We start from the raw sequence: 25,210 nt of genomic DNA on the forward strand, positions 1-25,210 counted from the left end.
GCATTGGAAGCATGCAGCATGGATTCTTAACCACCAGTGAAAGTGTTAGTCACTCAGTTGTGTCAGACTCTTCGCGACCCCATGGACTGTAGCCCACCAGGCTCCTCTGTCCATGGGATTTCCCAGGCAAGAATACTCGAGTGGGTTGCCATACCCTCCTCCAGGGGATCTTCCCCACCCAGGGATCAAACCTGGGTCTACCTGCATTGCAGGCATGTCCCCAAAGTCAGATACATTTCTTATCCCAAAGGCAGCTCCTGCTAAAGAGGCCTTGACAGGCTACCCATGACCTCCCTCACTAATCCTCTTCCCTTCACTAACTCCAGCCATTGGGCCCCAGGTGGCACCTGACTGAGTGCCAGCCAATCCTGGTTGTGGCCTGGTTTGAAAAGATGAACTTGGTCAAGTTGATCTTCCATTAGGATTTTGAATTGGGAAGCATGGAAAGAAGCAGAAAGTGGGTAGGAGGAGGAGCTGGGACTGAAAGGCTCAACCCAAAGCTGTTGAAAAAAGTTTCGGGCAGGGAGACTGAGGAAGCTGCAATGGGCCATATTCAAGCTGAAGTTTATGAGGAAGGAGAAGGCAGAGACTTGAATGTAGTGGAAGGAAACAGAATAATCTGAGTGGGACAGAAAGACGGACATGCAGAGAGCAGCCAGGTCAATGGAGAGCACTCTGGGGCCAGGTGCTGCCCCTTACCTCTTTCCCCCCACAGTTTGTGTGCCAGGATAGCTGTAAAGTAATCATCTCTTGAGTTAGCTGTAGTATCTGTTCCTTTCAACCAGGAGAGTCAAATTAGAACACAGAGCCTTTAAGTGCTAAAAAAGGAATTTGAACCCCCATTTTGTGGCTACAGAGCCTCTGCTCTCATCCCTGCACCTGCATCCCTCTGTTCCTTCACAAATACTGCCCTGGTCCATCATGGCCTACAAGGTCACCTTAATGTATCTCAAAGGGAAGCAGTAAGAGACTCAAATTTCCCAAATCCATGTCTCAAGTCTTGATTTGCTTTCAGAGCCCTGAATGGAAGGGTGGGCGTTAAGAAAGCCTCAGGCAACTGAGAGGTCTCCAGGCAACTTTAGGGCAGGACTCCAGCTCCCAGGGCGAAAGGTGCAACTATGGGGTGAGGATAGGGGCAGGTCAGTGGAGCATGGGGGTCCCTCCAGAATGGGGACTGGTCTTATCTATGCTTCTACCTCCAGTTCTCAGATGGCACCTGACATGTATATAAGTGAATGAGTGAATGAATGGCAGTCTCACAGCCCCCTTTACATGTGTGGATCATTCTTTAGTCTTCCCAAGTTAAGGAACACCTGTGTCTATCTCTAAGAAATAATTCATGCAGCAATATGAGTAACATTCACAGTGACTCGTCACCTTCAGCTTTAAAAATATTGAAGATGAGGTAGCGATGACCACGGTAAGGACATAGTTCAAAGACAACAGATGGATTCTGGATTGCACTTGCCCCTTGTTTACAGAAATACGGCTCACTTTGTCTTCCTCTGTCTAGAGAGAGTGAGGTTTTCATTTTAAGAGGCTGACTCAAAAATGCAGAGCCACTTCCTGGGCAGGCTTCCAAGTGACTACATCTCTCTGACAGCGCTCCCCAGAGCCCCAGCCCGAGCTGCCTGGGGCGGGGCCTCCAGCCGTTAGTGGCTGTTGGAACAACCAGAGAGGAGCAGTTATCTGCAGCCCGCCAGAAACGCTGGGCTTTTAGGCCCTCTCCGGGCACAGATAACCGCTTGGGCCTTTGCGCTAAAGAGACGTCAGAGTTTGTGATTGGCCAGGCCGCTGTGTGTGAAATACAGATGTCTGCCACACTCCTGACCATGGCATTCCTTCCAGCCGAGTACCCCCGGGTGTGGGTAAGTCTGAATGTTTGAAGTCTGCCCTGGTTGTTTGTGAAGTGCTCCAAGCTGAGCATCATGCCTTTCCAGGGGGCATGACTTGGCATGTTCCTTAATCCTGCTAAGCCTCAGTTTCCTTTTCTGTGATGCAGAGATGATATCGTCCTGCGCTGTAGGACAATGCCTATAGGAGGAGAGCAGTGTCTAGCCATCGTAGGGTATTGCAGGGCCTGGGGGAGAGACCATGTCCAGAGCACGTCTGGTACCTGGCAGATAGTACATGCTGGAGAGCTTATTGCTGAAGCATCAGTCAGGGCAAAAACAAAAAAGCCTTCATGAACAATACCCCTGTTTTTCTTTCTAACAGTACGATATTTCTCTGAAAGACTGAGTGGATATCTTCTACTTAATCATCCACATGTAGCCAACAGAAATAAAACTTAGGGGAAGTGAGTGCTAAAGCCAAGGCTGTCAGACTAAATTTACTCCCTTTCTCTTTTTTCCTTCTAGACCCTGACTGCACCTGCCCCATTTGCAGATGAAACCAGTTGTCAGTGCCAAGCACCCCATGAGAAACTGACTATTGCTCAAGCCCGCTTAGGGACACCAGGTGAGGCTGTACTACTTAATCTCCGGACGGGCCCTGTCCTGACATCTCAAGTGGCAGAAAGGCCCATCATTATGTGAGCAGCTCTCGCTTCAAATTGGAGACATGCATCTAGAGGTGATCGCACAGGGCGGGGAAGGGTAAATGCCGATGGCGATCAACTGGACCAAACAAAGTAGCCAAGGAAAAGATGTTGCAGGACACTGGAGTTGGAGCCCCAGCTCTCTTCTTTTACTTTCTACTGCCTGGGAGAGTCATGAGAACAGTCTGAATCTGTTTCCTCATGTGCAAACAGGGCCAGGATTCCTAAGCAGGCTTTTTATGACAACTAGATTGTGGTTTTTTTGACAACATACCATTGCATTTTTTTTAAAACTGTGAAGTCATAGACAAACCTATGCAACTGTAATTATTACCATTCTTAAAAGTCTGTGTTTTAGAAGTTTCTTCAAGTATGCCCTGGCTCTGCTCTAGGAATTTACTGTTCATTCCTTTAGCCCCTACCAGAGATGGAGAGGGAAGAGATGTAAAAAGAACTGTAAGGTGCTATCTCTGTTTCCTAAGAGCGTTCACTATAATTAAAGAGACAAGACAACTAGATAGGAAATAAAAACCCACCAGTAGCTTGCATGCATGTGCTTAGGGGTTAAATCCTGCAATACAAATGATAGCTGATAGTTTTGAGAAGGGCAGATTCATTTGGCTTCAAGCGGTCAGGCAAGACCTAATCCCAGACCTGAGCTGATCTTTCAGAAAAAGTACGATGGGTTCTTTGTGCACAGAAAATGGAAGGATATTGTGGGCAAGTGAGAGAGGAATAGTGAAGGCACAGTGATAGGGAGTGAGTGAGTGGTGTTCCTGTCGATTGGGATGGAGTGAAAAATAAGACTAGTCCAGCAGGTGAGCCTTGAGCCATTTGAGATGGCATAATGCTATGGTTTCCACTCGCCAGCCCAAAAAATAAACATCCCAAATGTAATAGAATCCATGGGACAAAGGACAGTTTGCTTAAGAGCAGCAGATATTTATTAAGTACTTACTGTACACTAAGTTCTTTATCTTTATTGTCATTTCACTAGCACAACCCTATGTGGTTGATATGTTTAGTATTTCACAGGTGAGGAAGTGAAGGCTTTAGACCAGGGGTCCCCAACCTCCAGGATCTAGCGCCTGATGATCTGAGGTGGAGCTGATGTAATAATGATAGAAATAAAGCTCACAATCAATGTAATGCACTTGAATCATCCCCAAACCATCCCCACTCCAGTCCATGGAAAAATTGTCTCCTACAAAACCAGTTCCTGGTGCCAAAAAGGTTGGGGACTGCTACTTTAGAGAAGCTGTGAATCTGCAGAAGATCGTTTAGCTAGTAAGTGGCAGTGTTTCTCACATTTGAGTCTGTCTCAGAATAACCCAGAGGGCTTATTAAAACACAGGTGGCTGGGCCTTACCCCCTGATTCAGTCCAGCTGGGGTGAGACCCAAGAATGTGCGTCTCTAAGAAGTTCCCAGGTGAGGCTGCTGCTGGGGAACCACGCTTTGAGAACCACTGGTAAGTGCTAAAGCTGAGATTGGATCTCAAACCTGTTTGTGCTCAAGCTTGATCTGTTGGCCATGACACTCTGCTGCCCCTTTAAGAAGAGCTTTGAGGGAGTGAAATGAGGAGCAGAGCAGACAGTTAGAGGGCTTTGTAGTGACTTCTTTTTTTAAATTTACTTATTTATTTTTGGCCACCCTGGGTCTTTGTTGCTGTGGGGGCTTTCCCTAGTTATGGTGAATGGGGCTGCTCTCTAGTTGTGGTGCACAGGCTTAGTTGCCCTGTGGCATGTGGGATCTTAGTTCCCGGACCAGGGATTGAACCCACATTGCCTGTGTTGACAGGCGGATTCTTAACCACTGGATCACCAAGGAAGTCCTTATAATGACTTGTTGTGAAAATTTAGGCAAGAAAAGCCTTGAGGAGATAGTGCAGAACAAGCAGCTAAACCAGTGTGCAAATAATCACCTGGTAAGTTTGTAAGCAGCAGAGGTTTTGCTCACTCTCCCAGACTCCTAAATCTAGGATGGAGCCCAGGCATCTGCATTTTAAACAAATAGCCCAGGTGATTCTGAAGTTGGGGACCTATAGACCATAGCCTGAGAAATGCTGATGCAGTAATAAATCTAAAAGGTGGAATGAAAGTCCAAGTGGTTATGAAGAGAACAGACTTGACTTCAAGTTAAAGGATGAGCTTTAGGTCCGAGCAGAAAAGGATCCCACTTTTCTAAGGGAAAGGAAAGGGGATTCGAACTTGCTCTCCATCTGCTAGGTGCTGTGCCCTATATGTACTCTATTTAGACTTTGCAAAAACTGGTTAAGGTGGGTATTTTTGTGCTCTCTTTGCTGACAAGGCAGGTGACACTTGGAGAACTGGAAAGTAACTTGTCAAATGTCCTAGCCAACTGGTAGAGCTGGGATTCGATCTCAGGTCCCTTTCACCTCATACCCCTGCTTTGTCCACCGCAATGGGCTGCCCTGTGAAGCTCAGTGAGAACGTACTCAGACTTTGAACTGGAGGCTGGCGAGTGTGTGAACAAGACATAAGCTACGATCTTCTGTAGTGGGAGGGCCATCTCATCTCCGTGCCCACTGCTGTTTTACCAGTACCTGGAGAAGTACTGTATGCTCAGTAAATATTTTGTGAATGAATGATTGAACGAATGAAAGATGGAGACAAGAAAAGGAGCTCATCAGTTGGAAATAGAATCAGAGAGAGTTTAACCTGCTGTAGGCTGATTGAGTGAGACTGAGCACCTGTAGGCTAACTGCCAAGTGTTCGTTTGTTTGTTGTTGTTGTTTTAATAATTTATTTTATTTTTGGTGGCTCTGGGTCTTTGTTGCTGCACTCGGGCTTTCTCTGGTTGTGGTGAGTGGGGCTGCTCTTGGTTACAGTGCACGGGCTTCTCATTGCAGTGGCTTCTCTTGTTGCAGAACATGGGCTCTAGGACATGTGAACTCAGTAGTTGGGGCTCACGAGCTCTAGAGCACAGGTTCAGTAGTGGTAGCACACAGGCTTAATTGCTTCATGGAATGTGGGATCTTCCTGGAGCAGGGATCAAACTTGTGTTTCCTGCATTGGCAGGAGGATTCTTACCCACTGTACCACCAGGGAAGTCCCGCCAAGAGGTTTAAAGCCTAAGAATCAAGCTAGAATAAGATGGTGCATTTTAAAATACCTGTGCGGTGGGCTCTGTGGTACACAGGTCATTAGAGGAGGGATGAGATGGAGCAAAGGTGAACTACTACTCTCAGAAATTCTCCCCTTTTATCTCAGGTGACCATACTGGGAAGTCATCCAGAAGAACTTTTGTGATGTTTGGTGGGCATCTGGCCAAGGGAACTTCTGTTAGGAAATCCTTTATTTAGAGCATCTTTAAAAATTTTTTTTTAAATTTTTTTGGCTGTGCTGGGTCTTCATTGATGTGCACAGGTTTTTCTCTAGTTGCATAAAGTGGGGGCTTCTCTGTAGTTGCAGTGTGTGAGCTTCTTATTGTGGAGGCTTCTCTTATAGCATAGCACAGACTCTAGGGCACGTGGGCTTCAGTAGTTGTGGCCTGTGGACTCAGTAGTTGTGGCTCTCGGGCTCTGGAGCACAGGCTCAGTAGTTCTGGCGCATGGGCTTAGTTGCTCCGTGGCCTGTAGGATCTTCCTGGATCAGCAATTGAACCTGTGCCTCCTGCACTGGCAGGTGGATTCTTTACCACTGGACCACTGGGGAAGCCCTACTTAGAACTTTTAATATCAGTGTTAAAATGTGACAAGAAGTTAGTGCTTCAATTACTTACAAGGCACATATTCGTCTTAGACCACACTCTGATAGTCACTGAGAGAGGTCCTCAAACTTTAGCTTGCTTAGAACTCCCTGAAGGCCTTGCTAAAACCCTCTGCTGGGCCCCTCTCCCAGATTTTGGTCTGGGTGAGGCTTGAGTATTTGCATCTCTAACAAGTTCCTGGGTAATGCCTGTCCTGGGACTATACTGCTAGAACCACTGCTTAAGAGTAACTGCTGTTAGTGGTTGGAGCAAGTATTGTGGTAGTTACCTAAAGAATAGTTGTTGCATTGGATTGTTACTAGAGGGGCTCACAGATATTTTTAAAATATCTTGCTATTTGACTATTGTTTAAGAAACCAAGAAAAACGTCATTACCTTTTTGAAGTGTTTGGTAATTTTCAAGACTAGTAAGCACCCTTCTGTGGTGCTGTCTTGAACATCCCGTCAAAAAGAGGAAAGAGACTTGTATTGGGGTTTTACAGTGTGTTTCAGGATTATAGTTGCAACTAAAGTCTTTCACTAACTCCTTCACTAGCCTATTTTATGACTTCATACAATTGCCTACTTTATGTTTCACAGGCTTAGGTCTACCCAAACAGGGGCTGGTGTATAAATTCTCAGAGAGGCTGCTCATAGCTTTTAGCTCCTGGACCTCATCTGTAAGGTCAGAGGGTGAGGAACCTTAAGAGAAGGAGCACAGTAGGACAGTTGGAACTAGCACATTATAAAAAATTATTGAAGTATGGTTGATTTACAATGTTGTGTAAGTTTTTTTCTGTACAGCAAAGTGGCTCAGTTATACATACACATATATTCTTTTTTATATTCTTTTCCATTATGGTTTGTCACAGGGTATTAAATTTAGTTACCTGTGCAACACAATAGGACCTTCTCATTTATCCATACTATATCTAACAGTTTGCCTCTGCTAATCTCAAACTCCCATTCCTTCCCTCCCCTGCTCATTCCCCTTGGCAACTGCAAGTCTTCTTTATATCTGTGAGTCTGTTTTTGTAGATGTGTTGATTTGTATTGTATTTTAGTTTCCACATTTAAGTGATATCACAAGGTTTTTATCTTTTTCTTTCTGACTTCCATCGCTTAGTATGATGATCTCCAGGTCCATCCATGTTGCTGCAAATGGCATTTTTTTTTATGACATCGATGGCATTGTTTGTTTTTTTTTTCTAAATGGCATCTTTTTGATGGCTGCATAATATTCTATCATATATATGTACCACATCTTCTTTGTCCATTCGTCTGTCACCAGGCATTTAGGTTGTCTCCATGTCTTGGCTATTGCAGATGGTGCTGTTGTGAACATAGTGGTGTATGTGTCTTTTTGAAATGCAGTTTTATCTGGGTATATGCCTAGGAGTGGGATTGCTGGATGATACAGTGATTCTATTTTTACCTTTTGGAGGTAAAAATACTGTTCTCTATAGTGGCTGCACCAGTTTACATTCCCATCTATGTAAAATGGTTCCCTTTCCTCCACACCCTTTCCACCATTTCTTATTTACAGACTTTTTAATGATGGCCATTCTGACTGGTGTGAGGTAATACCTCACTGTAGTTTTGATTTGCATTTCTTTAATAATTAGATACGTTAAGCATCTTTTCATGTGGTTTTGGCCATCTGTATGTCTTCTTCAGAGAAATGTCTGTTTAGGTCTGCTCATTTTTTGATTGGGTTGTTTTTTGTTGTTGTTGAGTGAATCTGGCACCTTTAATCTTAGCTGAACTTGTCCAGCTGTGAAGCTATGACCCTCCAAGGTTTATTAGTACGTATCCTGAGACATAAAGAATCAGTCCTCTGCTGGAGATAAAGGACAAGTCCAAATGATTGTTTCATAGGTTCCTTTTCAGTAAAGCTGACTAAGGGAAACTCAGTTCTGATTTCTTACTTTCCTTCACAAAAAGGGAATTTGCATTGTTCTGTTCATATGGTGATATGTATAAAGCTTTCAAAATACATATTTCAAGAGCCACCTTAATGAATTTTGCCTTATTTATGTGTCACCTGTACTATAATTTACTTAATTTTTCTTTAGATGTACTCTTTTTCAACTTTAATGTATTTTAAAAAGCAAATGTTGATCATTGACTGAAAGCATCACTGCCTATAAGTAGAAGAAAATGATAAAGTTTATATAAAACTATGTAAACTTTATAGGAACTTCCCTGGTGGTCCAGTGGTTAAGAACCTGCTTTGCAGGATAGGGAATGCAGGTTCAATCCCTGGTCTGGGAACTAAGATCCCACATGCCAGGGAGCAATTAAACCCTCATGTCACAACTAGACCCGAGGCAGCCAAGATGAGTAAATAAAATAAACATTTAAAAAAAAAACTATATATACTTCATAGATAGGAAACTATTAGACTTTAAAAGTTTAATTTTTTGCCACCTTTTTTGTACATCAGTTGTACATAAAAACAATACTAAAGATAATTACTGGGCATTCAGTAATAGTCTATCTTTCTCTTTTTAAAAGACTCAGTATTGGCATGTAGTTTTCTAGGAGGCATCATGAGTTAGACGAACACTTGAGTTTGGGTTGCACTCAAACTCTGTCATATTATATATATCACATTTTCGTGTCTTAAGTCAGTTGTATGATGCTGGGTAAGCTCCTCAGCTTTACTAAGCTTTCATTTGTCCCTCTATGAGAGAGGATAGATAGTAAGTCCTTTCTCCCCTACCTACTTCACAGAATTGATGGAAAGATTAAGTGAAATACATATGCTTTGTAAATCCATGTGTACTTTAAAAAAATAATTTGTTTATTCATTATGTTTATTATTTTTGGCTACACTGGGTCTTTGTTGCTGCACACAGCTTTTCTCTAGTTGTGGCGAGTGGGGGCTACTCTAGTTGTGGTGTGTGGGTTTCTCATTGCAGTGGCTTCTCTTGTTGCGGAGCACAGGCTCCAGAGCTCGCGAGCTTTAGTAGGTTTTGTGGTGCATGGGCTTGGTTATCCTGTGGCATGTGGAATCTTCCCAGAGCAGGGATTGAATCCATGTTCCCTGCATTGACAGGCAGACTCTTAACCACTGGGTCACCAGGGAAGTACCCCAAATGTACTTTTAAGGCGTTGTTAACAAGCTCCTTTTAAAGAGCCATAAGAAAAAATGAATAATCACCCTTTTATTGTTGCCTGAATCTGAAACAATATCAAGAAACCCCATAACATGCCCTGCAAAAATGTGAATTCACATGTAATGCAGTTGATGATTGCCTCCTATCTGGCCATATGGTGTGTATATATTTAACTTTTTAACCAACTGCCAAACTGCTTTCCAATGCATTTGTGCCATTATACATTCCCATCAGCAGTGTATGAGAGTTCCATTTGCTCTATATCCTCCCCAACACTTGGTATGGTCAATAATTTTTGAAATTTTTAGCCACTCTAATGAGTAGGAAGTAATATCTCAGGGTGACCTTAATTTGTGTTTCCCTAATGACTAATGGGGTTGAGGATCTTTTCATGCCCTTATTTGCTATCCTCTACTTTCTTTGGCAAAATGGCTGTTGAAATTTTTTTGCTCTTTTAAAAAAGTTGTTTATCTTAGTATTGAGTTTTGAGGGTTCTTTATATATTCCAGATACAAGTCTCAAATACATATTTTCCAAATATTTTCTCCCGAAGACCTGCCTTTTCATATTTGTAAATATGTCTTTTGAAGAATACAGATTTTAAATAAGGTTTAATATATAAATTTTTTTTGGTTTTATAGTGTGTCCTTTTTGGTTCCTATTTAAGAAATTTTTTCCAAACTCAGTCACTAAGATTTTTTTCTTCTAGAAATTTTATTTATTTTTTAAAAATTGGAATATAATTGTTTTATGATGTTGTATTAATTTCTGCTGTACAACAAAGTGAATCAGCTCTAGGCACACACATATCCCCGGTATACACATGCACCGCAGCGCGCCAGGCCTCCCTGCCCATCGCCAACTCCTGGAGCCTACCCAAACTCATGTCCATTGAGTCGGTGATGCCATCCAACCATCTCATCCTCTGTTGTCCCCTTCTGCTCCTGCCCTCAATCTTTCCCAGCATCGGGGTCTTTTCAAATGAGTCAGCTCTTCGCATCAGGTGGCCAAAGTATTGGAGTTTCAGCTTCAGCATCAGTCCTTCCAATGAACACCCAGGACTGATCTCCTTTAGGATGGACTGGTTGGATCTCCTTGCAGTTCAAGGAACCCTCAAGAGTCTTCTCCAACACCACAGTTCAAAAGCATCAATTCTGTGGCGCTCAGTTTTCTTTATAGTCCAACTCTCACATCCATACATGACTACTGGAAAAACCGTAGCCTTGACTAAACAGACCTTTGTTGGCAAAGTAATGTCTCTGCTTTTTAATATGCTATCTAGGTTGGTCATAACTTTTCTTCCAGGGAGCAAGCGTCTTTTAATTTCACGGCTGCAGTCACCATCTGCAGTAATTTTGGAGCCCCAAAACATAAAGTCTCTCACTGTTTCCATTGTTTCCCCATCTATTTGCCATGAAGTGATGGGACCAGATACCATGATCTTAGTTTTCTGAATGTTGAATTTTAAGCGAGCTTTTTCACTCTTCTCTTTCACTTTCATCAAGAGGCTCTTTAGTTCTTCTTCACTTTCTGCCATAAGGGTGGTGTCATCTGCATATCTGAGGTTATTGATATTTCTCCTGGCAGTCTTGATTCCAACTTGTGCTTCATCCAGCCTGGCATTTCACATGATGTACTCTGCATATAAGTTAAATAAGCAGGGTGACAGTATACAGCCTTGACGTACTCCTTTTCCTATTTGGAACCAGTCTGTTGTTCCATGTCCAGTTCTAACATTTATTGTTGCTAATTCATGTCAATGTATGGCAAAAACCACTACAATATAGTAAAGTAATTAGCCTCCAATTAAAATAAATAAATTAAAAAAAAAAACTATTGCTTCCTGACCTGCATACAGATTTCTCAAGAGGCAGGTCAGGTGGTCTCGTATTCCCATCTCTTGAGTAATTTTCCACAGCTTGTTGTGATCCACACAGTCAAAGGCTTTGGCGTAGTCAATAAAGCAGCAGTAAGTAGATGTTTTTCTGGAAATGTCTTGCTTTTTCGATGATCCAGTGGATGTTAATATATGATATTTATTTTTCTCTTTCTAACTTCACTCTGTATGACAGAGACTCTAGGTTTATCCACGACAATACAAATGACCCAATTTTGTTCTTTTTTATGGCTGAATGATACTCCATTGTATATATGTACCACATCTTCTTTATCCATTCACCTGTCGATGGACATCTAGGTTGCTTCCATGTCCTAGATATTATAAATAATGCTGCAGTGAACATTGGGGTACATGTATCTTTTTGGTTTTCTCAGGTCTTCTAGAAATTTTATAGTTTTAGCTATGCATTTAGGTTTATGATCCATTTTGAGTTAATTTTTGTAAATGGTGTGAGATGTGTGTTAAGTACAGCCCTCTTTACTGTTCCCTCTACTTTAAGATGCTGAATAGCTTACAGAAATTTGGAATGTAAGATCTAGGTAGTTAAAATAATCAGATTTTACCCACAGTAGTGTACCGTGGTAATTATTTGTATCCATGATCTTCAAGAAAATATTCAGCATCATTTTGGTTTTACATGTAGTTTGTCATATTTATTAATAAATTATTTGAGATATTGCAATTTATGAGTTGTATACAGATTTGCATTTTGCCAGAACATCACATTTATCTGATCTACCTTGCTGTGGTCATTTAGGATAAACAGGAATTTACCTTAAGTACTTTTCAAAAAGCATAATAATCTGTAGGGAGGAAATCTATCCTGCCATTGTATTCAGTTTCTATGATATTTAATGTATTACCACAGATCTAGTGGCTTAAAACAATGCATATTCATTATGTCATAATTTCCATGGGTGAGGAATCTGAGCCTGGCTTAGCTGAGTCCTCTATTCAGAGATTCACAAGGCTGCATTCAAAGTGTCACTCAGCTCATTTCTCATCTGAAGGCTTGACTCATAATAGACCTGTATTCGAGCTCACTCAAGTTGTTGGCAGAATTTATTTCCTTGTAACTCTAAGACCAAGGGTCTAGCTTCTTGCTGGTTGTCAGCCAGAGACCACCCTCAGCTCCTAGAAGCCACCTGCAATTCCTTGCCACATGGCCCTTCTAAGGTATGGCAGCTTGCTTCTTCAAAGCCACCAAGGGAGAAAGATTGAGTCTGCTAGCAAAATGGAGACTTACACACTGTAAAATAATTATGGGAGAGACATCTATCACCGATGTCATATTTTCCTGGTTAGAAGCAAGGCATAGGTCCTACTCCCATTTCAAAGGGAGGGGATTGCACAGAGGCAAGAAGGGCATGAGGTGGGAGTCATTGGGAGCTACTTTAAGGTCTTTCCACCATGGCTGTGGAGAGACTTTTTGATCATTGCCAGACCTGTAGCTTCACAGGTCGGTGGTTCTCAGCATAGACTCCTTGGAGAGTCCCTAGATGCCTAAAAGGATGTCCAGAAAAACCTCCAACCAAAGATTAAAGCAAATATATATGCAAATTAAGTTAAGCCACAGTCTATTAAAAATATTATGGAGAATTTCAAACATTCATGAAAGTAGAACAATATAATGAACCTTCATGTGTCTATCACCCATACTTAACAACCACCATCCTGTGGCCAGTCTTGCCTCATAAATTCTCCCCTCTTGAATTGTTTGCAACAAAATCCCAGGCTTCATATCATTTCATCCATAAATATTTCTGTATAATGTCTTAAAATTAAGAGCTCTGGTTTTTTAAGATATAACCACTATACCATTAGCTCACCTAAAAAATTAACAGTAATTCTTTAATATAATCAAATATCTATTGTTCCAATTTCCAATTGTCTTTTCTTTTTTATTGGAGTCTAGTTACTTTACAATATTGTGTTAGCTTCTGCTGTATAGTGAAGTGAATCAGCTCTATGTATACATATATCCCTCCAGTTGTCTTATGTCATCATTTATTTATAGTTTGCTTGAACCCAAATCCAAATTATGTCTGTACATTACAATATGTTGAGATATTTTTAATATATCTTTTAATCTCTAAGATCCCCTCTTCATCTCTCTCTCTCTTCTTTTTTTCTTAAAGTTTATTTGTTGAAGAGATCTGGGTTTTGGGGGTTTTTTTGGTCCTGCAGAATTTCTTAGTCTGGCAATTGCTGACACACTACAATTAAAAAAAGTGAGCTTATTGCAAAATCAACTCCATAAATACTCTTCAAAGATCTACTAAATAGCCTAATTATATCATCATTCTTCACTTCACTTTTCTTTCCTCCCTGCTTCCTGAATTTATTTATCTTGATCACCTCTGAATCAATAACAAAAAGTTCTGCAAAACTGCCATCTGCTTTCCCTTGGGGTTTATATCTTAAAACAAATTTTCCTCAATTGAAATCAAATTGAATAAGAGCTTTGAAACCAAGGATCCCTCATTAGACAGTTTGTTATTTCAAAGTATTTTCTATTTACTGTGCCTTATTTAGAATACAGTATAATCCTGTGAAGGCAATTCTGTTTGCTCAAAATGGTGTATAATTGGGAATAATTGCAATTCCTTATCTGAAATAAAGTCTCTCAAGTTTTTTTATTAGAAAAATTTAATTTATTAGAAGCATTGTACCATCTGAATGTATTAATGTAATGTTCCTTTCAATTTATATTCTGAATTAATGAGGTTGTAGTATGTAAAAAAATAATCACAATTTTAAATCTAAGACTTGAGGATCATCCAACAGAAGTTTGCATTGATTTCTTTTTGAAAAAATGTATAACATCAATATAATGTGTCTTTAAAAAGTTAGTAGGAATCTTAGGCTCGTAAAGCCAACCAACCAGCAATCCTTTCCCCATCTGCCCCACCTCTGATTCTTGTTCTCTATAGATACCCAGCACTTGACAACCAACTTTCCAAATTGCAGTTGACATCTTTAATCCACTGTCATTGCCTTTGTTGTTTCCTCTATCCTTGGGGGATTATCCCTTTTTAATTCTTTCTCTGTTATTCTTGTGGTGTTTGAGAGGGAGTGGAGATGAGAGTGTGTGTGTTCAGTTGGCCATATTTAGCTTGTGAAAGTGAAGTGAAAGTTGCTCAGTTGTGTCCAACTCTGCAACATAGTCCATGGAATTCTCCAGGCCAGAATACTGGAGTGGGTAGCCTTTCCCTTCTCCAGGGGATCTTCCCAACCCAGGTGCCCCACATTGCAAGCAGATTCTTTACCAGCTGAGCCATAAGGGAAGCCCTTAGTTGGCTATATTTTCCCTTTCTAGTGTTTTTGAGAGTCCAGAATGGTGTAAACATTGGCGCCCAACCCCTCTACCTCCTGGTACCTCCCTCTTATTGGAAGTGCTGGGTCTTTGGGCTGGCTCAGCAAAAGTGTCATTCTGCACTTCTGAGCAGTCACCTGACTCCCAGGAAGCTGTGGTGAAGTGTGTCCCTCTTCCTGAAGACATGGCACTTACCAGAGCACTATATTTCACACTGAGAGTCTCTGTCTGTCTTGACCGTTCTCCCTAGGGATGACTGTAGTATGGGTCACATTCCTCCATCCCTGAGCACCACACATGTAACTTTTGCTCCCTGACTCTCCTCTCTTTGGGGCATGTGCCCCCCCACTGCCCCATATCTTAGGATATCAAGAGTATCATATCAAGAGTAGGATATCAAGGATATCAAGACCTTTGTGCAGTGGTAAATGTGTAACAACTGGCCCTCCAAAGGGAATTAAGCCCTGACTTGAACACTTGCCAATCTCTGTGGTGTAAATACACCTACCAAGGCTGAATTTCACTCTGTGATGGTGACTTGGAGGAGGTGCACAGCAGCGTCTTTACCTTTGGGAATAGGACTTAGTGGTCTTTGTTTGGAACTACCAGACTCCAGGGTGAACTTGTTTGGCCTTTCATTGAGCTCCCCAGTCACTCCTACCTTGATATTCCTGCTGGCCTGACTCTGCCAACCCTTTGGTTATGCTTGGTCTGTCTAAATCTGCCAACTCAGCCACCTGAGACTCTACTCTGGGTTGAGACAATTCCCCAATGCTCTGCAGTTTAAAATGTGCGTTCTGGGTCAATCTTAATTTTGTTATGTTTTTACTCTCCTTTGGTGTCCTGAAAAGAACTTCTTGGTAAAATTAATTTCATGCACTAATATGCAACTGATGGTATATAGACATTGTGTTTTCTCCAGGTAAACCTTCTTACAGTGCTGTACTGATGGAAGGATCAGGTGACTGGGATTCCTTATTCTGCAGTTCTGTTGATGATGTTTTCTTTCTTCCACAGTTGACAGGCCCGTGAGAGTATATGCTGATGGAATATTTGACCTCTTCCACTCAGGTCATGCAAGGGCACTTATGCAAGCGAAAACACTGTTTCCCAACAGCTACTTGTTGGTAGGAGGTAAGAAGTGCATTTTCTTTTTGTCTAGAAAACTCTTATATAATGTGCTTCCTGAAAAGAACCCCTTTAAGGCTTCTATCTTTAAAACTTCCCATTGTTAATGCTCCCAATTCAGCCTATATTGGGTTCCTTATTTACTACCTGAAATTTAACATGAGATTTAAAAAAAAACCATAGGGGAAATTATATCATGAGATTATAAACAGTTGATTCCTAGAGAAAAAGAGACTAATAATACCACCAAGTGTAACTGCTTCGTGTTTTCCATTAATACCTTTCTTCTTATGTTTGAAGAATGTTCCAGTTCCTACTTCTGAAATTTCCTAGAGGGTTAGGAGAAAAGCAATATTATTCTGATTTCAAATCTTGAAGACTGGAGGAAACTCAGGATGATTAATGTTGAACAAGGTCATTGTCTGTTTCTTTGGTGTGACCCATAGCACTTAGGACAGTGTTGTGCTAACGGTAGTGGCTTAAAACTGTCCTGATTAATTGAATTTATGCACCATGTGTTAAAGAAATGGAGTTTTACATATGCAAGTAATCTTGGTTTACACTGAAGGAAGTGACTGAGTTCATAAGCTGTGGAGAGAGAAGGGTAATTAGACATAGGTTGAAATTTTCTTCTTCCAAAAGCCCTACCGATTTCCGTTTGTATAAAAGGAAAAGTGGCTGTTCTGGGAGACCTGGGTCTCTTCTCTGTAGCTTCCAGAAGCAGCATTTCCTTTTACCATAATCATTTTTTGTGGCATTACATGAACTAGACACCACCAACCCTTACACCTCTCCTGTGAGGGAGCAAGGTGATAGTAAGAGACTACATATCTGTTTTTTTTTACAGTATTTTGTTGTCTTCCACAAGTTTAAAACTACTTCTTGAATATTTAGGAGGAATTGTTTGCAGATTTTGCTGAACATAGTGACCATATGGTTCCTGAATAGAATTCTTTCCAGAAGGAAGAGATGATAAGAGGTAGTGGTTACTGGACAGATCATTCAGAGGGAACCCAAGGTGGGCAGAGGACTCATCTCTGTTCATTTCCTTTATTTTGAGTGGAAAACCATTCCTTATGTGAGCACTGCCACCTGGAGTCTGGTCCTAAGCTGCTGTGTCCTGGGGAGACCTTTGCAGTGATTTGGCTTTGGTCATTTTGAAAAGTGAAAGTCACTCAGTCGTGTCCGTCTCTTTGCGACCCCATGGACTGTATAGTCCATGGAATTCTCCAGGCCAGAATACTGGAGTGGGTAGCCTTTCCCTCCTCCAGGTGATCTTCCCAACCCAGGGATTGAACCCAGGTCTCCCACATTGCAGGTGGATTCTTTACCAGCTGAGCCACCAGAGAAGCCCAAGAATACTGGAGTGGGTATCCTATCCCTTCTCCAGTGGATCTTCCTGACCCAGGAATGGAACTGGGGTCTCCTGCATTGCAGACATATTCTTTACCAACTGAGCTATGAGGGAAGCCCTTGGTCATTTTGGCAACCCAAATTTGGAAGTGGTTAGGTGTGGGTAACACTTCACAGGAACACTTCCCTGGCCCTGGATTAGCACATCAAAAATAAGTTCAAAGGAAATAGGAGACTTTCAGTGCATTCTTGTAAGCTGGAGAAAGCAGTAAATTAACAACAGCAGCTCTCTAGGTTACTCAGCAGCAGTGGTTTCACTGATTTGCTGAATGATTCCTTCACTTAACTATTTCTTGAGCTCCTACTGTGAGCCAGGCATTCTTCTGTACACTGAGAATGCAACCACCATCAGAGCAGACTGTGTCCTCAGAGAACTTAGAGTCTGAAAGGGAGGCAGACACTGACCAGTAACAATCTGGAGGAGAAGTACTATGAAGAAATGCTACATAGGGTTAAGGGGAAAAGTGACTGGTTGGGCAAGCAGGGATGTTTCAGGTGTGGAGGTCAGATGAAGACCCTCTGAAGCACTGACAATTGTGCAGAGACTTAAAGGAAGTTAACAGCACACAGAAGCCAGAGCACAGAACCTTCCTTATGCAGTGATCTTCCCACCAGCCCAGATAAGAATTTTGGGACAAGTGGGGAAAATGTGGTGGCTACAACTAGGTGTGTTGTTTTATTGACTTGTTGTCTCTTAGGGAGGCTTTTCATAAAAGCACAGGTGATGTAGAACTGAGAGAAGAGAATATGGACAGGAGTTCAGAGCCAAGAATTAAAGCAGAAGGGAAGGAGAGCAACTGCAGAAGGAGCCACACAGTCATTGCATAGCTCTCAAAAGCTAGAGCTGGTACTGCTCCCTGATGAAGAACCAGCTCTGGCTGCTCTGAGTTCTGTTTCAGAGGGTTGTTGCCTAAGCAGCATCAAGTAATGCAGTGACCAATGTCCTCTCTAGCAGATTTATTGGGTTGGCTAAAAAGTTCATTTGGGTTTTAAGAAAGGTAGATACCTTCTCAATGGCTATTACATGGATTCTCTGTGGAAGCCAAGGGAATGTTAAACTACTAAGACAACCATGGAGACCATATCTTTTGGTAGATGATAGGGACTAGAGTATGGATGGGAAATGAAACAATAAAACATGAAGCTGTAAAAATGTGTGTAGACTTCTGGTGACAGTGACAGAGTAAGAGTGAAAACCTCCAAGCAATGTAAACAATAATAAATAATTTCAATATGTTATTTTCTCCAATGATTTATTATTATCCTGTTTAAAATAACAGGAAATATCATGAAGTATTTTGCAACCAATCTCCTACTAAAATTCAGTGTAAGCTTGTATTTCATGTGTGTCCACTAATTTAATTGTGTTTGATGCCTAGTCTGTTAAACAGAATCTCCAACCTCCTGTGTGTAGGCAGGGTTCTTCAGGGGTGGTATTGGAGCTCAAATGCCGAGTGGCATGGCTGTGGCAAATGCATTTGGGGGAATTGTGCATAAGAAAAAGAACAGTCTTCCTTCTATGTATATAGTAGTTGCCTTCCTCTAAAATTCAGCATTTTTTTAAAATAAATTTGATTTATTTATTTATTTTTGGCTGCATTGGGTCTTAGTTGCATCTAGCAGGCTTCTCTCTAGTTGAGGCACACCGGCTCAGTAGTTGCGATTATGGGCTTAGTTGCCCTGCGGCACATGGGATGTTAGTTTCCCGGCCAGGGATCAAATTCATGCCCCTTGTGCTGACAGGTGGATTCTTAACTAGTGGACCACCAGGAAAGTCCCTAAAATTCAGCATTTATCTTAGCTGTCTAGAAATACTTTGCAATTATTGTAAAACAAAATTAGGGGCTAGATTCAAACAATTAAAAATAAGTGTACAGAAACATTCAGAAATCTTATAGGATACTGGAAAATTCTCATGTGGGGCTGCTCCACACTTAGGAAGATGTTTAGCATTGTTGGCACCGTGCCCACTAAATGCCAGTCGCTGCCTCCAATTATAGTGACAACTAAAGATGCGTCCTCGGGGATGACGAGGCCTTTGTTGAAAACCATTGTCTTAGACTAAGAGTCTTCACTCTTCGTTCCCCACAATGCCAAAAAGAATTTTGAAAACTATATACCTTCTTTTGGTTTTTCCAGTAGTCATGTATGGATGTGAGAGTTGGACCATAAAGAAAGCCGAGCACCGAAGAATTGATGCTTTTAAACTGTGGTATTGGAGAAGACTCTTGAGAGTCCCTAGGACTGCAAGGAGATCCAACCAGTCCATCCTAAAGGAAGTCAGTCCTGAATATTCCTTGAAAGGATTGATGCTGAAGCTCCAATACTTTGGCCACCTGATGCAAAGAACTGACTCATTGGAAAAGATCCTGATGCTGGGCAAGATTGAAGGCAGGAGGAAAAGGGGACAACAGAGGATAAAATGGTTGGATGGCATCACAGACTCCATGGACATGAGTTTGAGCAAACTCTGGGAGTTGGTGATGGACAGGGAAGCCTGGCATGCTGCAGTCCATGGGGTCTCAAAGAGTCAGACACGACTGAACAACTGAATTGAACTGATACGCCTTCTTAAAAATTTTTAAGTTGATATCTAAAATTTTCAATCCTAAGTTTAAATAGTTATAAAATGTGTAATTTCAGGAATATTGTAAATATTAACATTTTCAAAAATTAACAAACTTTAAGGAAAATTTTTTGTTCACAGCAAAATTGGCAGAAAGTAAAAAGATTTGCACTCATACACAGTCTCCTCATTATCAATATCCTGCAGCAGTGTAGTACATTTTTTATAGTCCATGAAGCTACATTGACACATTATCATCACCTAAAGTTCATAGTTTAATACATTAGAGTTGACTCTTGGCATTTTACATCCTCTTGTTGTTGTTCAGTTGCTAAGTGGTGTCCAACTCTTTTCACCCCCATGGACTGCAGCATGCCAGCCTTCTCTGTCTTCCACTGTCTCCTGGAGTGTGCTCAAATTCATGTCCTTTGAGCTGATGATGTTATCTAACCATCTCATCCTCTGCCACCCCCTTCTCCTGCTTTCAATCTTGCCCAGCATCAGGGCCTTTTCCAATGAGTCAGCTGTTCACATTGGGTGGCCAAAGTATTGGAGCTTCAGCTTCAGCATCAGTCCTTCCAATGAATATTGAGGACTGATTTCCTTTAGAATTAACCGGTTGGATCTCCTTGCAGTCCAAGGGACTCTCAAGAGGGTCTTGGGACCCTCAAGGGACTCTTCAGCACCACAATTAAAAAGCATCAATTCTTCAGTGCTCAGCTTTCTTTACGGTCCAACTCTCATATCCGTATATGACACCTGGAAACACCATAGCTTTGACTGTATGAACCTTTGTCGACAAAGTGATGTCTCTACTTTTTAATATGCTGTCTAGATTTGTCATAGCTTTCCTTTAAAGGAGCAAGTGTCTTTTAATTTCATGGCTGCAGTCACCATCCATGGTGATTTTGGAGCCCAAGAAAATAAAATGTCATTACTTCCACTTTTTTTTTATTTGCCATGAAATTATCTAACTGGATTCCGTGATTTTAGTTTTTGAATGCTGAGTTTCAAGCCAGTTTTTTCACTCTCCTCTTTCACCCTCATCAAGAGGCTCTTTAGTTCCTCCTCATTTCTGCCACTAGAGTGTTATCATCTGCATATCTGAGGTTGTTGATATTTCTCCAAACAATCTTGATTTCAGCTTGTGATTCATTCATGCCAGCCCTGCATTTTGCATGATATACTCTGCCTAGAAGTTAATTAAGCAGGGTGACAATATACAGCCTTTTTGAACACCTTTCCCAATTTTGAACCAGTCAGTTGTTCCATGTAAGGTTCTGTTGCTTCTTGACCCAAATACAGGTTTCTCAGGAGACATGTAAGGTGGTCTAGTATTCCCATCTCTTTAAGAATTTTCCACAGTTTGTTATGATCCACACAGTCAAAGGCTGTAGCATTGTCAATGAAACAGAAGTAGATGTTTTTCTGGAATTTCCTTGCTTTCTCTGTGATCCAACCAGTGTTGGCATTTTGATCTCTGATTCCTCTCCCTATTCAAAATCCAGCTTGTATATCTGGAAGTTCTCGGTTCACATACTGCTGAAGCCTAGCTTGAAGCATTTCAACCAAAACCTTACTAGCATGGGAAATAAGCACAATTGTCCAATAGTTTGAACATTCTTTGGCACTGTCCTTCATTGGGATTGAAATGAAAATTGACCTTTTTCAGTCCTGTGGCCACTGCTGAGTTTTTCAAATTTGCTGGCATACTGAATGCAGCACTTTAATAGTATCATCTTTTAGGATTAGAAATAGCTCAGCTGGAATTCCATCACCTCCACTAGCTTTGTTAATAGTAATGTTTTCTAAGGCCCACTTGTCTTCACACTCCAGAATGTCTGGCTCTAGGTGAGTGACCACACCATTGGGTTATCTGGTCATTAAGACTTTTTTGGTACAGGTCTTCTGTGTATTCTTTCCACCTCTTCTTAATCTCTTCTGCTTCTGGTAGGTCCTTACAGTTTCTTTCCTTTATCGTGCCCATCCTTGCATGTAATGTTCCCTTGATATCCCCAATTTCCTTGAAGAGATCTCTAGTCTTTGCCATTCTTTGTTTTTCTCTACTACTTTGCATTGTTCACTTAAGAAGGCCTTCTTACCTCTCCTTGGTATACTCTGGAACTCTGCATTCAGTTGGGTATATCTTTCCCTTTCTCCCTTGCTTTTCATTTCTCTTCTTTCCTCAGCTATTTGTAAAGCCTCCTCTGACAACCATTTTGCCTTCTTGCATTTCTTTTTCTTTGACATGATTAAGGTCACATCTTCCTGTACAATGTTATGAGCCTCTATAGTTCTTCAGGCACTCTGTCTACCAGATCTAATCTCTTGAATCCATGCATCACCTCCACTGTATAATCATAAAGGATTTGATTTAGGTCATATCAGAATGACCTCATGGTTTTCCCTGCTTTCATCAACTAAAGTACAAGCTAGGAGTCATCAATCAGGGCAAAGTACAAGCTAGGAGTCAGCCAATCAGGGCAGTGTACAGGCTTGACGTAAGGCAATCAGAGCAAAGTACTGGCTAGCAGTCAGCCAGTCAGAGCAAATACAGTCAGCCAGTCAGAGCAAATACAGTCAGCCATTCAGGGAGTAGTAGAGGCTAGGAGTCAGCCATTCAGGGCAGAGTGCATGCTAGGAGTCAGCTAAAATCAGGGCAAAATACAGCCTGTTTTTGTTTTTCATTGGCTAAGTCCTGTCTGACTTTTAGCAACCCCATGGACTGCAGCAGGCCTGGCTTCCCTATCCTCCACTCTCTTCCGGAGTTGGTTCATATTTGTATCCCTTGTGTGGGTGATACTATCTAACCATCTCATCTTCTGCTGCCCAGTTCTCCTTTTGCCTTCAGTCTTGCCCAGCATAAGGGCCTTTTCCAGTGAGTCGGCTCTTCGCATCAGGTGGCTAAAGTATTAGAGCTTCAGCATCAGTACTTCCAATGCATATTTAGGGTTGATTTCCTTTAGGATTGACTGGCTTGATCTCCTTGAAGTCCAAGGGACTCTCAGGACTCTTCTCCAACTCCATAGTTCAAAAGCATCAGTTCTTCGGCACTTAACCTTCTTTATGGTCCAACACTCACCTCCATACATGACTCCTGGAAACACCATAGCTTTAACTGTACATACCTTTGTTTGCAAAGTGCTGTCTTTACTTTTTAATATGCTGTCTAGGGTTATCATAGCTTTCCTTCCAAGGAGCAAGCATCTTTTGATTTCATGTCTGCAGTCACCACCCTCAGTGATTTTGGAGCCCAAGAAAACAAAATCTGTCACTGTTTCCACTTTTTTCACTTCTGTGTGCCATGAAGTAATGGGACTGGATGCCATGATCTTAATTTTTTGAATATTGAGTTTCAAGCCAGGTTTTTCACTCTCCTCTTTCATCCCCATCAAGAGGCTCTTCAGTTCTTTTTCACTTTCTGCCATTAGAGTGGTATTGTCTGCTTATCTGAGGTTGTTGGTGTTTACATTCTTTGGGTTTGCATAAATATATTATGACATATATCCACCATTGTGGATTTTATGTATATCCACTGTAAAAACAGTTGCAGTGCCTGTAAAATGGTGTGTACTCTGTCTATTCATCTATCTCCTACTCAACCCCTGGCAACCACTGATCTTTTTACTGTCTCCATCAGTTCAGTTCAGTCGCTCAGTCATGTCCGACTCTTTGCAACCCCATGGACTGCAGCACGCCAGGCTTCCCTGTCTATCACCAACTCCCAGAGTTTACCCATACTCATGTCCATTGAGTCAGTGATGCCATCCAACCATCTCATCCTCTGTCGTCCCCTACTCTTCCCACCTTCAATCTTTCCCGGCATCAAGGTCTTTTCCAATGAGTCAGCTCTTCACATCAGAAGGCCAAAGTATTGGAGTTTCAGCTTCAGCATCAGTCCTTCCAATGAATATTCAGGACTGATTTCCTTTAGGATGGACTGGTTGGATCTCCTTGCAGTCCAAGGAACTCTCAAGAGTCTTCTCCAACACCACAGTTCAAAAGCATCAATTATTTGGCACTCAGCTTTCTTGATAGTCCAACTCTCACATCCATACATGACCACTGGAAAAACCATAGCTTTGACTAGAAAGACTTTTGTTTGCAAAGTAATGTCTCTGCTTTTTAATATGCTGTCTAGGTTGGTCATACCTTTCCTTCCAAGGAGCAAGCATCTTTTAATTTCATGGCTGCAGTCACCATCTGCAGTGATTTTGGAGCCTTTTCCAGAATGTCATATAACTGGAATCATAGAGTCTGTATCTTTTTCATATAGACTTTTTTCACTTAGTAATATGCACTTACATTCCTCCGTGGCATGTTGGCTCATTTCTTTTTAGCACTGGGTAATATTCCATTGTCTGGATGTACCACAGTTTGTTTATCCATTCACCTTCTGAAGGACATCTTGGCGGCATCCAAGTTTTGGCAATTATAAACAAAGCTGCTATAAACATCTACATGCAGGTTTTTGTATGAATGTAAGTTTTCTGTTCATTTTGGTAAATACCAAGTAGTGTGATTGCTAGATCATATGTTAAATGTATGTTTAGCTTTGTTAGAAAGTGCCAAAGAGTCTTCCAAGGTAACTGTACAATTTCGCATTCGCATCAGCAATGAATGAGAATGCCTGTTACTCCAGTTCCTCACCAGGATTTGGTATCGTCAGTATTTTGTACTTTGGCCATTTTAATCTGTGCATAGTGATATCTCATTGTCATTTTATTTTGCAGTTTCCTGATGATATGTGATGTTGAACATCTTTTCATATGCTTGCTTAACACCTGCATATCTTCTTTGTCCAGGTGTCTATTCTGATCTTTTTTGCTATTTTTAATCCAGTTGTTCATTGTTTTATTGTTGAGTTTTAAGAGTTCTTTGTATAATTTCAATAATAGTCCTGTATCAGTTGTGTCTTTTTCAAATATTTTCTCCCAGTCTGTGGTTTGTCTTCTTATTCCATTGACATAGCTTTTTGCAGATCAGAAATATTTAATTTTAATGAAGTCCAGTTTATCAGTTGTCTTTGTTTTGTGTCTTGGGTGTTGTATGTAAGAAGTCACTGCCATACCTAGGGTAATCTGGGTTTTCTCATATGTTACCTTCTACAAGTTTTATACTTTTGTGTTCTACTTTTTGATTTATGATCCATTTTGATCCAGTTTTGTGAACAGTATAAGATCTGTATTTAGATTCCTTTTTTTGCTTGTCTTACCGCACTAGCTAGGACTTTCAATACAGTGTTGAAAAGCCATGGTGAGAGGGGACATCCTTGCCTTAGTCCTGATCTTAGTGGAAAAAATTTGATTTTCTCACCATTTGAGATTGATGTTAGCTATAGGGTTTTTGTAGATAGTCTTTATCAGGTTGAGGAAGTCCTGTTCTATTTTTAGTTTACTAAGAGATTTTTTTTGGTATCATGAATGGGTATTGGATTTTATCAAATGCTTTTTCTACATCTGTTGATATCATCATGTGATTTTTCTTTTGCCTGTTGATGTGATGCATTACATTAAT

At 41.2% G+C, this 25,210-nt stretch overlaps 1 protein-coding gene across 3 annotated transcripts in view; it reads left to right on the plus strand.

Moving 5' to 3' along the window:
• Window positions 1-25,210, plus strand: part of PCYT1B (phosphate cytidylyltransferase 1B, choline) — a 147,839-nt gene that overhangs the window by 59,749 nt on the left and 62,880 nt on the right. For 2 of the 3 annotated variants that reach the window (XM_061136216.1, XM_061136215.1), the window contains exons 2-3: window positions 2,361-2,460; window positions 15,604-15,720. In XM_061136216.1, coding sequence (XP_060992199.1) covers window positions 2,361-2,460; window positions 15,604-15,720 — 217 coding nt within the window. Of the gene's footprint in view, window positions 1-1,651; window positions 1,869-2,360; window positions 2,461-15,603; window positions 15,721-25,210 lie in introns of those variants that run through there. The other variant, XM_061136217.1, reaches the window with a different exon arrangement.

The sequence above is a fragment of the Dama dama genome, chromosome X, assembly GCF_033118175.1.
Source record: "Dama dama isolate Ldn47 chromosome X, ASM3311817v1, whole genome shotgun sequence".
In the NCBI taxonomy this organism is placed as follows: domain Eukaryota; kingdom Metazoa; phylum Chordata; class Mammalia; order Artiodactyla; family Cervidae; genus Dama; species Dama dama.